General features: G+C 38.8%; 1 protein-coding gene across 1 annotated transcript; it reads right to left on the bottom strand.

The window, feature by feature from the left end:
* LOC109225272 (probable receptor-like protein kinase At2g23200) lies at positions 1555-4257 on the bottom strand. Its single transcript, XM_019389879.1, has one exon. The coding sequence runs from the start codon at positions 4192-4194 to the stop codon at positions 1699-1701; it is 2496 nt and encodes an 831-aa protein (XP_019245424.1). The 5' UTR covers positions 4195-4257; the 3' UTR covers positions 1555-1698.

Below are 12390 nucleotides of genomic sequence, written 5' to 3'. Positions count from 1 at the left end.
TGAAATGATTTCATGTCTTACACATATTGTTAAAAGAATACCAATTTAAATCTTCTTATTAAACTCAACACCTTGTAAAGAATAAAGTTGAATCTCTTGAACCTTCTTTATGTAATCTGGAATTAGAAAATGTAATTGTTGGCCAATTGATTTTTTATTTGCTAAACTTTTTTTGTGTATTCTTTTTTATGTAATATAAGATGATTTTTATGAAATGCAATACTATACGCCTTTATTTATATTTTTACAGTACTACAAAGTGAATATAGATAAGGACTTATTCAATTGGAGTTTAGCATAAAGCACAATCACAATAAAACCTAAAATTAACATAGTATATTAGATATTATTTTGGCCAAAACTCCTAAAATTAATCATTCATCCGAGAGTAATGCATCATGAGTAAACTATATAAAAGATTCGTACAAACCGTAAGTTAATATAGTTAGACAGATGCACATTTAAAAGTCCAACATGGGGTTTTAATATATAGGAGAATATAGTTCAAGGGAATTTGGGGACACCAGATAGTTTAAGTAGGTAACTGACAAAAAAGTGATAGTTTAGGCGGTTTTGAGGCTGAGTTAAATAGCCACGTATAGTGCTACATGACACGTTTTTAGATAATTAGGAGCGTGTACTAGACGCACCTCTAAGAATGCAATGAGGGGCTTTTAATATGAATGCAATTTGGGAACATCGAATAATTTAAGTAGGAAACTGACAAAAATATGATAGATTAGGGGAATTTTACGGTATTAACTCTTTTTGAAATGGTTCTAAATTTTAGAGTGATACAGTTTGTTCAAGAAAATGATTTCCAAACATATTTTTCTTCGTACCAAACATACCCTTTCCTTCGTACCAAACATACCCTATATAGCACCACATTTCTTATAAGCAGTGGCGTACGCAATATTTTTCGTAAGTGGTGTCATTATTTTAAACCATGAATAAGTAAATAAATCTATTAAAAAATGAACACGATTAGAATCATATTAATAACTCAAGCATATTACTACAAATTTTCATTTTTTGAAATGCATTCAAAATAAACTCATTAGAATAATTTTTTTTTTTACATAAGGCACCAAACATTCAATTAAAAACTCATTACTCATTTGATTTCGTAAATTATTTTTATAAATTTTATCGTTGAGAATACAGATGAACAGAAAGAAAAAAAATAGCCGAACTACTTATGGAAGATTTTGTTAAAAACTATAAGGTCAATAGCTCAAATCCAGCTGGTGTATCTTAAGCACAAAAATACTAAAACAAATAATGATGATGTGCGCCTTCGAACTCGGGACCTCATTTCAAAACTCGACCACACGACCTACTTAACTCTTTTACTAGTAGTGTCACTTTATTTTATTTGTTCTAGTTTTTGTTTCGACATTTCAACTTTATATAAATATTTAGTAAAATTTTCCGACGAAGCGGTGTCACGTCACTGCGTCGCCTAAGGTAGATCCGCCCTGCTTATAAGCAGAACAGTATGTCATAGACTATTAATACAGATATTGATTGAGGTATTTGCCTCTTATCCAATATAGAAAAGGAACCCTGACTATTACTACAGTTGCAACAAGGTTTTGGCACATGATATATAGAATTGCCTTAACCAAAAGGAAGCAGAAGAAGACAGACTTGCAACATATTGAAGTGAACTAACATATATGCTAAGGCCAAAAATCATCTAGCTTCATCGATCACCAATTGCGAAAAAACCTCACTCTCACTGGCACTGGGAATACTTGTGCTTACATTTATAGAAGGTAAGCGATGAATACCGGGCAATGCCAATTGCCACGAAACATCTGTGGTACTATCTTCATGAATTTCTTGTCGCAATATTGCAGAGTGTTGAAGCTGTAGAGCATATTTCAAGTCCCACAACACATCCACCATATTAGGCCTATCTGTCCCATATTCTTGCAGGCATTTCTCTATTGTTTCCCCGAATTTTCTCAACGAGTTTGGCTTAATTTTACCTGCAAGCAACGGATCAATTATCTTTTCTAGCTGGTTTTCTCTTTGCCAAGAAAGTCCCCATTCAGCTAAGTTTACTTGATCCCTTGGAAGCTGAGTGTTAACAGCTGGTCGAGCGCAAAGCACTTCAAGAAGTACAACTCCAAAAGAGTAAACATCAGATTTTTGAGTGAGTTGCATACATCTTATATAATCAGGATCAAGATAACCGAAGCTACCCTTAACATCGGTACTAATATGTGTTAGACCAGGAGGACCTGATTTCGATAGCCCAAAATCAGCAACTTTAGCAACATAATGTTCATCAAGAAGGATGTTCGTCGACTTAATATCCCTATGAATAATTGGACCATTTAAACCAGTGTGAAGATACTGTAAACCTTCAGCTGCACCTATACAAATTTCAAGCCTTTGATCCCAAGATAATTCTGACCTTGAAGACGATTTACCAAGATCTTCGTTCGAACTGTACAAATGCTCTCTCAAAGTCCCCTTCTCCATGAATTCATACACAAGTATCATCTCGTTTCGTTCATCACAGTATCCAATCAATGAAACGAGACGTTGATGACGAATCTTGGACAAGACCATTATCTCAGTTTGGAATTCCATAAGGCCCTGACCATGTCCAGGCTCACTTCTTTTCACAGCCACTTTAACACCATCTTGAAAAGTTCCTTTGTAAACTTTCCCAAAACCACCCTCACCAATCATAAATTTGGGATCAAAGTTATTCGTAGCATAAACAATCTCAGCCAAAGGTATCTTTAACCCAAGATTCATTTCAGGAGTAGTGCTACCAATTGGAGAAGTTCTTACAGTAGTTCTGCTGTGTGAACTTGTTCCATTAGCATTCACAACTCGCAAGTCAACACTCTCAACAGGTTTTGCTTTTCTTGATTTCAAACAAAACAAGATAACAACTGCAGAAACTAAGATGAGAACCGCAACCACACCACCAACCGTAGCACCAACGATTATCAACAAACGACGATTCCTGGTCTGTCCATTTCCATCTGGAAAAGATCCCCGTTCGTTAATCAGCTGCATGATTTCTACTCCATTTAGAAAAGCATTTTGAGTACGTGAGTCGATCCGGGGTCCAACAGAGATATTCATAAAACCAGAACCATCTGAATCCACCACAAAATCAACATAGAAAGGAGCTGCCAATTGTGAAAGTCTATCAAATGGACTAATTGGCTGTCCAAATACACCATTCATATAGACATTGAAAACCGTTTGATTCCTTTCTTGACTAATGATGTCACAGAAATGTAGACGTACGAAAAATATACCATTCTTGTTTACTTCAAAATCCCAAGTTATATTAAACCAGTTGTTATCATTTCTCTCAACAACTTTATTCATTTCTTTGGCAGTTTTATAAACAAAGTCAGGAGCATCATATTGACTAGCTCCTCGTTCTGTATCATAGTTAAGGCTATCAGTAAACGTTGGATGGTTCTTTGCTGATTCTTTGATAAACAAGTAATCATCATCAGGAAACCAATATCTCCTCATGATCGTATCATTTTCGGGCGTAATTACTGAACCACCAACATTGATCCTATGAATTACAGATAAAGCACTTAAGGACAAATCTTTATTTCTAATATTGCTATTTCCTTGACGAGTAACATGAGTAGCAGACTCAGGAATGAAATCTTGAGGAGTAATAAATGCTTCTATAGCATTTACAAAGGCAAAAGATGATTTTTGAGGTTTAAAGCTGATTTTCAACTTGGAATTTTTCACAGGGAGTAAAAACTCTTTGATGACAGGAGAAGGTACGTTTCTCGGGACAGTAAAATTAGACAAAAGCAAAAACCCAGATGCTATAATGTCGAACTTCGCATTAAAAAGATCAGAAAAAGGAAAGAAATGAAGTCTTACGATGTAAAAACCATTTCCCTCTGTTTCAAGTTCATATGAAGAATCTTGTCTGAAAATTCTGGCAGTTTTATAGATTTCCGCTAACCCTGTTGAAGTGGGGCCCACAGCAGAGCTACTGTGGTCCGAGTCGGAGATCAGGTCGCCGGAAAAAGTAGTGGCTCCGGCGGGAACACTGGAATGTGAACCACAGTTGATGAAGTATTTTTGAGGGAAGGAGTAATCAGATGATGAGGATATTGAATAGGAAGGTAAAGAGAGAAGGAAGAGAAGGGAAAAAGTGAAAAATGAAAGAAGATTTGCCATGGACAAGAGTGAGTGAGAGGAAGTGAAGTGAAGAGGACAATTATTATGCAGATGGATATGAATGTGGAAAAAAAGGATGATGAAGTTGACTGCATGTTGACTTGAACAGGACTTACAACTTGACAAATACTTTATCATATTGTTCATGGGTTGAGTTCTTTTTTTTTTTTCCTTTTTTCTTTTTTCTTTTCCAATTCTTAGACTATGAGCGAGCCCGATGGGAGGCTTCGAAGATCGAAGTACTCAAAGAACACCAAGGCCAAGTATGACCGACCTCGAGATAATACCGTTATGGTCCCGTAACAGAAAGAGCAAGATTCTCGACATGTCCCCAAGATCGTGGCATAAATTCAGGAATAGATTTGTACGAGTTAGTACGAATCCGTACTAGGCGGTTAGACAGCTGTCCCAATAAGATTCCTTACTGAAAATAGAAATGTACCTTATTTAGGGTTCCCTTGCTATATAAAGGGGACCTCAATCATTTGTAAAGATAATAAATCATTGGCAAAGAATATACTCTCTTACTTTTCTCGCTCATTGTCCATCAGAATTGTCCTTTAGCTTTATTGTTCTTACTTTACTGTTCTTGACCTACCTCGAGGTCACTTTAGCTCGAGGTCGAGACTAGCTTGCACATTGGTTTGATTACTTGTTTCCTTCATTTATACGTTAGTTTTCTTGGTTATTAATTAGTATTGAACTAAATAACATATCTTTAAAATCATAAATCAAATTTAATTATTACTCGTATTTTCGAGGTAAACAGTTTGGCGCCTACCGTGGGGCTAAAGATAATAGTGATTATTTCAGTACTGATTCTGATAACACACTATTTTCACACTTGTTCTTGCCAAGAATTTTTGTTCTCAGGTCAAAACATGTCAAACTCACTAAACACAACCGTACATGCACGGCGATGACGGTCTTGGATTTCGCGGTGAAAACAACAATGTAATCGCTCCGGGAGCCGGTGTACCACCGATAAACCCTGGGGAAGTGCCAAATGTGGAGCCAATTGATGTTAGCTCTCACATTGCTCTGAATACGGATTTGGGCGCAGACCTAGGAGGAAGTGTAAGCAGGGAAGCCCGATCTGGCGGCCAAGGAACACAGGGTATAGGAGATGGGGGAGTCAGCCTCCAAGTAATATTCGAGATGCTTCAAGCTCAACAGGTTGCTATCGCTCAGCTTCAAAGTTAGCACAAAACTCCAAGCATAGTCGAACCAGAAAACACTCGACGAACTGAGCCGGTGCCAGAAAGATCAAACGGTAACGGCTCGGGGACTGACCCCATGATTATGAGTATGCTCGAGGAACTCACCAAGAGGATCGAGTCAGGGGAGAAAAAGATTGAGGATAATGACAAAAAAGTGGAGACTTATAACTCCCATGTTGATCAAATACCGGGAGCTCCCCCGATCTTGAAGGGATTAGATGCAAGGAAAATTGTACAAAAGTCGTTCCCTCTGAGTGCGGCTCCGAAGCCCATCCCAAAGAAGTTTCGTATGCCCGATATACTTGAATACAACGGAACCTCTGACCCAAATGAGCATGTTACTTCTTTCACGTGCGCCATAAAGGGAAACGACTTAGAAGATGACGAAATTGAGTCTTTACTGCTGAAGAAGTTTAGGGAGACTCTATCGAAAGGTGCCTTAATATGGTATCATAACTTACCCCCTAATTCTATTGATTTGTTTGCTATGCTTACTGATTCTTTTGTAAAGTCACACTCCGGAGCCATTAAAATTGCAACAAGGAAGTCGGACCTTTTCAAGGTAAGGCAGAAAAATAACGAGATGCTTAGGGAATTCGTATCTCGGTTCCAAGCGGAGAGAATGGATTTGCATCTGATCACCGATGACTGGGCTGTTCAAGCTTTCACTCAAGGTCTCAACACTCGGAGTTCCATAGCTTCACAGCGGTTGAAGCAAAGTTTAATCGAGTACCCAACTGTCACTTGGGCCGACGTAAATAATCGGTATCAGTCGAAGATTAGGGTCGAGGATGATCAACTGGGGACTCCTTCGGGGTCCGTTTATCCTAGCAGGACCATGGATAGGATCAAAAGGGATATCGATCGAGAGCCGAGGTCGAATAGAGATCGATATCAACCGTACAACGGAGACCATAGAGGCAGCGGTTCTGGGCAAAACTTCGCACGAAAAGAGAGGAGAAATGATTGAAGTCAAAATTCACAGGGGCTTGATGCCTAGGAAGATCACCTTAAGTATCCAAATTCCGAATAAAGGTACGACCCCAGTCCAATCCTTTCTTTTTTTTTCCGACTAACACTTGCAGGCATCAACAAGGATCGGCAGGAAGCTTTGGATCTCAAAGCACGTGTTGCACTCTTTTTCCCTTAGACCGGTTTTTTGTCCCAAATGGGTTTTTCCGGCGAGGTTTTTAACGAGGCAACCATTGTTCGTGTTAACTAAAAGCAATTCAACAGTATCCGAGGTTCCCTACAATAAGCCTCGAGTATTGGAGGGCATTACCCTTGTATGTCTACTTTGTGGCAAGGAAATCACTTCTTGACGATAGGAAAATGTTGTAACGGTCAAACGGTCAGATGAACCGTGCCCGTATAGGTTACTCGAGCCCTAAACATCAAACATGCGCGCATGAATAATCATCTAATGAGAGAAGTGTTTTTCCTTGCCGATATCTCATGCTTTTAGAACAATTTCCTATTTTGTACTCTTGATCTATTGTGTAAACAGGCTTAAGGGCCGACCGAGACGGAAGTTCAAACAACTAACCCCGTGCTTGAGGGCCATAGGAAAGACGAACGAAATCAAACTATTAAAATTTTGAGACCATAAGACCTTAAAGGCGACCCTCGACTTTATATGCCACGGCCACCCCACTCGGGGACTGACATTTCGGGCAAGCTCAAAGTGGAAGAAGATAAACCCAAAGGACAAGTTCCGAACTAAAGAGGCTACGACCAAATTAACGCGGATCGAAGACTTCCAAAATTTATAACAAATACAAAAGCCCAAGGGCTATCTTATCCCGAGTTCGAGCAAACTCTCGCTCGGGGACTATCTATGAAGCCTAAGGGCTAACTTTACTTCGAATTCGAGCAAATCCTCACTCGATCATAAAAGCCCAAGGGCTATCTTAACCCAAGTGCAAGCATACCTCGAACACTCGGGGACTACCGACTCGAGCTATCTATGTTCGAAATCATAAGACCTCAAAGAAAAGAGGAACCCCCCGATATACAGGTCAAGGCCATCACACTCGGGGATTAACATTTCGAACAAGTTCGAAATGTTATCGGGAAACAAGTCCAAGAGACATACCCGAAGGCTACGGCCATATTAAAGACTACAGTCATATAAAAGAGCTACGACCGAAATAATGCGGCTCGGAGGCGTCCGACTTCTGCCATAAAATAAAGGCCTTCAAACACTTTGAAAACAGGTTAAATAAGGCTACCCTCGACAAAGCAAACAAAAAAGGGCTTCGATAAAATCAGCCATCGAATAATTTAAAGGCTTCGATAATATAAGCCTTCGAAAAAGTCTCAAGAGGTTTTAAATTATCTTAACACAAATGAGTTAAGGAAAAATTGGGTTACGATCGTTGAACCCTCGAAAAAACCCAACGGGTACAAAAAATACATGCTAAGGCATAAAGAAATTTTTACCGAGTCTTTTAGCCGAAAAGAGGAAAAAATTATAGCCGATTTTAGAGGCCGAATTGGCCCAACTTAAAGAGCCTAAGGGCCGATCTAAAGAGCCTAAGGGCCAATATAGAAAAGCCTAAGGGCTAACTTTACTTTGAGTTCGAGCAAATCCTCACTCGACTATAAAGCCTATGGGCTAACTTTACTTCGAGTTTGAGCAAGTCCTCACTTGATCATAAAAGTCCAAGGGCTATCTTAACCCGAGTTCGAGCAAATCCTCACTCGAGGACTATCTATAAAGCCTAAGGGCTAACTTTACTTCGAGTTCTAACAAATCCTCACTCGACTATAAAGCCTAAGGGCTAATTTCATTTCAAGTTCGAGCATGCACTCACTCAACCATCAAGCCCTAGGGTTACCTTACCTCATCAACTGTTTGGCCTAAGAGCTATTCAAACTCAAGTTCAAATGATCATTCGGGGTCCATTGATCAGAAACGGTCGAGGGCAGTACTTATTGTCGGTCATTACCATCTCAAAACCTTGGACATTCAAAGGGAATTTTATGCTAAGACGCTTTGGGGTAACAGATTCAAAATCCATGGAAGGAAAAAAGCTTTGTATAAACCTATTTACAAGGGCTATAGGTCACGATCAAGAGTTCCTTGCAAGGGCCGATCAGCCTCAAAAGCAAAAATTACGAAGAACACGAAACCTAAGCAGCGCGATCCTTATCGGCAGAAGCGTCTTCACCCTCATAATCTTCTCCACCACCGGACTCGCTAGAGTTCTCGGAGTCTTCCTCGGGAAAGGCCAGCTTCACAACTTTTGTTTCCTCAGTCGCTTACATCACGATGATGATGTCGTAACAAATGGCGGTAAAGATCAAGGATTCAATTCATTTCTTGTCGTTATACTCCAAAAACGAGGGGACTATCTATATACGGTAGAAATCGGAGATACCCGATTTCGTGGACTCGAGGGTTGCTTCAAGAGAGAGATCGAAATAGACTATGAGCGAGCCCGATGGGAGGCCTCGATGATCGAAGTACTCAACGAACACCGAGGATGGCCGAAGACCGAACACAGATATTCCGCTTGTCACCTGAAGGGATAACGTTCTAGTACGAATCCGTACTAGGCGGTTAGACAGCTGTCCCAATAAGATTCCTTACTGAAAATAGAAATGTACCTTATTTAGGGTTCCCCTGCTATATAAAGGGGACCCTAATCATTTGTAAAGATAATCAATCATTGGCAAAGAATATAATCTCTTACTTTTCTCGCTCATTGTCCATCAGAATTGTCCTTTAGCTTTATTGTTCTTACTTTACTGTTCTTGACCTACCTCGAGGTCACTTTAGCTCGAGGCCGAGACTAGCTTGTACACTGGTTTGATTTTACTTGTTTCCTTCATCTATACTTTAGTTTTCTTGGTTATTAATTAGTATTGAACTAAATCACATATCTTTAAAACCATAAATCAAATGTAATTGTTACTTGTATTTTCGAGGTAAACTACGTGAAAAAAGGAGGACGATGAAATTGACTGCACATTGCCTTGGAACAAGACTACCACTGTACCGCTTGACAAATATCAGATTGTTCATTGGTTGGGTTTCTTTTTCTTGCAATTCTTAGGCCATGATTGGCTCAAAAAGATTTTAACGGATTGGTTGGTACGATAACGGTAATAATTTTGGGATAAAGGTGAAATTATTTTTATTTTGTGTTTGGTTAAGAAAAATTTATTTTTGATAGAAGTAATCTTTGGATTATTTACAGAATAATTTTTGAGATTATTTTTATTTCATATTACATGTGAAATAACAATTTTAGGATTATCTTATCCTAGAATAAAATAATCAAAAGTTAAAATGTCTTTCTCCGAAGCTCTTTTTCCAAAATTCTTTACGAAGGTCAACATTCAGATAGGAAACAAGAGTTTATCCAAAGTTGCCTAGTGTATTGCAATTCCCATTATAATTTGTTAACAAACCATAAGACCCATAGGTTAATGCTTAAAAAGTTTTACGCTATTAGATCACTTATAAGATAGGACAAACACATATACGGCCTCTCAAAGTCGACCTCTTTTATTGACACCTCAACTAAAGCCATTACCTATTGAACATTCCAACACAAACGTATCTAGATGTTTACCCGTAAAATGGTACAATTGAATTTATACGTGGTTTCTAGACAAGTGAACTAATTTGATCCTAAAATAATAAAGAAATTAGACAAAGAAGTAAGACTTAGCGTTAAAATCGAGATAAGACAGTAGATATCTTGAGCCCGGGAGCAAAGCTTCCGGAGGCAGTAAGAACAATGTAAATAAGCGAGAAAGTAGAATGTTATTGAGCTTTGAACAAAGTATAGTGTATGCTTGTTAGAAAATTTTTGTGTCCTTTTCAATGATAACTAAGCTCACTATTTGTTGGAAACTAAGCGTCCACCAGACTGTATAGAGAACCAGGTTCTCTATGAGTTTCCACTGAAAATACTAATGAACCAAACTGTATAGCGATCTTGTCCTATACCAGTTCCCACAGTGCTAACTACTGAACCAATATATAAATGAGACACAGGATAAGTTCCTACTGTATGGAGAACCAGATTCTCTATCAGCTCCCACTATAAGCAACGGACTGTAAAACCAACCAATATAGGGAATCAGATTCTCTAATTGTTCCACAGTAGCTCGGCAGTAAGTAAAGAACACAGAGGATTTTTACGTGGAAAAATCCCAACTCAAGGGGACAAAAATCACGACCTACACTTGTAGGCTTTCAACTTCACTAACTTGTAAACCCCTATTACAAGCCACTTTGTAATGACTCTATTACAAAGGATTCAACTAACTTGTCGTTCTCTCACCACAAGCCACTTTGTGACTCTCTAGTTACAAAGACTTTAACTAACTTGTGATACTCTCACCACAAGCCACTTTGTAATAACTCTATTACAAAGACTTTAATCACTCTAACTTGTAATAACACTATTACAAGCCACTTTGTAATAACTCTATTACAAAGGCTTTACAACTCGACTAACTCTAGCCAAGACACAAACTTAGAGGGTTTGTGATTTTGGGTTTCCTAAAACACAGCTTCTAAGAAAGCAAGATAGGAGTTACAATGAAGAACAAATAACAAAGACTCAACAAACCTAAGGACTTAAGATATCGTCGATCTTGGATTAGGTCCTTGAGGTTGCAACAGCTTTGTTCTTGAGAGAGGTTGTGACAAGCACTTGAGAGAGTATTTTCGTTTCTGATTTTGCAAGTCTTGGAAAGGAATATATTGTGCCTTGCACCAGGTTTATACTACAAAAGACACCACCTTAGTGATGTCAAATCTTGGTTAGTACATGCCTCTTCTCAATGGGAAGTGACTGCTGCACTGTCTGCTGAACTGTTGCGTGTACAGTTGCAGGCAGTCACTTTCTGCAGTTGCTTTCCAGCTGTACAGTTGACTTATACTTCTGTCAGGGGAACACCAAGGTATCAAGTTCCTAATTTGGTTCATGTGAATCTAAAGGCACACTGCCCAGATTATCTTGAATGATTGTACCAGGCATGCTTCAGGTCCTTTATCTGGTTCTCTCATAAAGTAAGTTGTTTTACCTTCCTTGATTGTATTTATACGTGTGTGACATCACTTACAATGATGTAAGCAAGGTAGGTAAAAAGCCTTCCATAGAAAGTTGACTGCTGCACTGTTCCTATGCAGTAGCATGTGCAGGCTGCAACTTTCCTGCCGGAGAGTTGACTTCATACAGTCTCCTCGGGAACTGGTAGGAACCTGTTTCCTCAGTTGTTCCTTCCACTCTAAAGAGTTGAGTTATATCCCATGCTAGATCCCAACATGGAACTTGTGATCTCGAGGTCTTGTGAATGTGTAACGGGTTCCTTATCTGGTTCTGGATGGTAAGTTTTTTAGATCATCAAAACATAAAGTAAAGTACCTATGCCCAAGGTACTTGTAACCTATCAATTTTTCCCTTTTTGATGACGACAAACTTTGACTTGATATTCCCCCTGCGAACCAGATCTCCACATTGTTCCCCCTACGAATCAGCCATATACCCCATGAGAACTGAACCTAAGGAGCTGATCACAACTGGTTCCTCAAGAATGTTTGGCAAATCATCAAAACTCAAAGTACCATAACTTATCAATTTCCCCCTTTTTGATGAATGACAAACCCAGAATTATTCCCCCTGAGAATCAGATTCCTTACATGCATTAATCACATCTGGTCCGTGCCCAGTTCGTTGAGAACGTTTGTCATCATTAAAACATGACATAGTGTAACTTAGATAAATCTCACTATTTATAGCTGTGTTTAGGGAATGATATCCTAGGATCGTGCCCTCTTTTGATGTCAAATATGAGGGTCGTTGATGAAGATATAATGGTGGACATAAATGCCAAATTCCCTGTAACAAGTCGTTGCTCTCAATGTTACAGAATATTCCTTATTAAATGCTACCGGGAGCAAGGCATTTAACACAATTATATGAACGTTATCCCTTCAGGTGACAAGCGGAAT

The sequence above is a fragment of the Nicotiana attenuata genome, chromosome 5, assembly GCF_001879085.1.
Source record: "Nicotiana attenuata strain UT chromosome 5, NIATTr2, whole genome shotgun sequence".
Classification (NCBI taxonomy): domain Eukaryota; kingdom Viridiplantae; phylum Streptophyta; class Magnoliopsida; order Solanales; family Solanaceae; genus Nicotiana; species Nicotiana attenuata.
Note: the sequence above shows the minus strand (reverse complement) of the source record. Positions and strands in the feature narration are given on the sequence as shown.

Excerpts from the sequence above, each read along its gene's own strand:
- LOC109225272 (XM_019389879.1), bottom strand. The coding sequence starts at position 4,194 with ATGGCAAATCTTCTTTCATTTTTCACTTTTTCCCTTCTCTTCCTTCTC.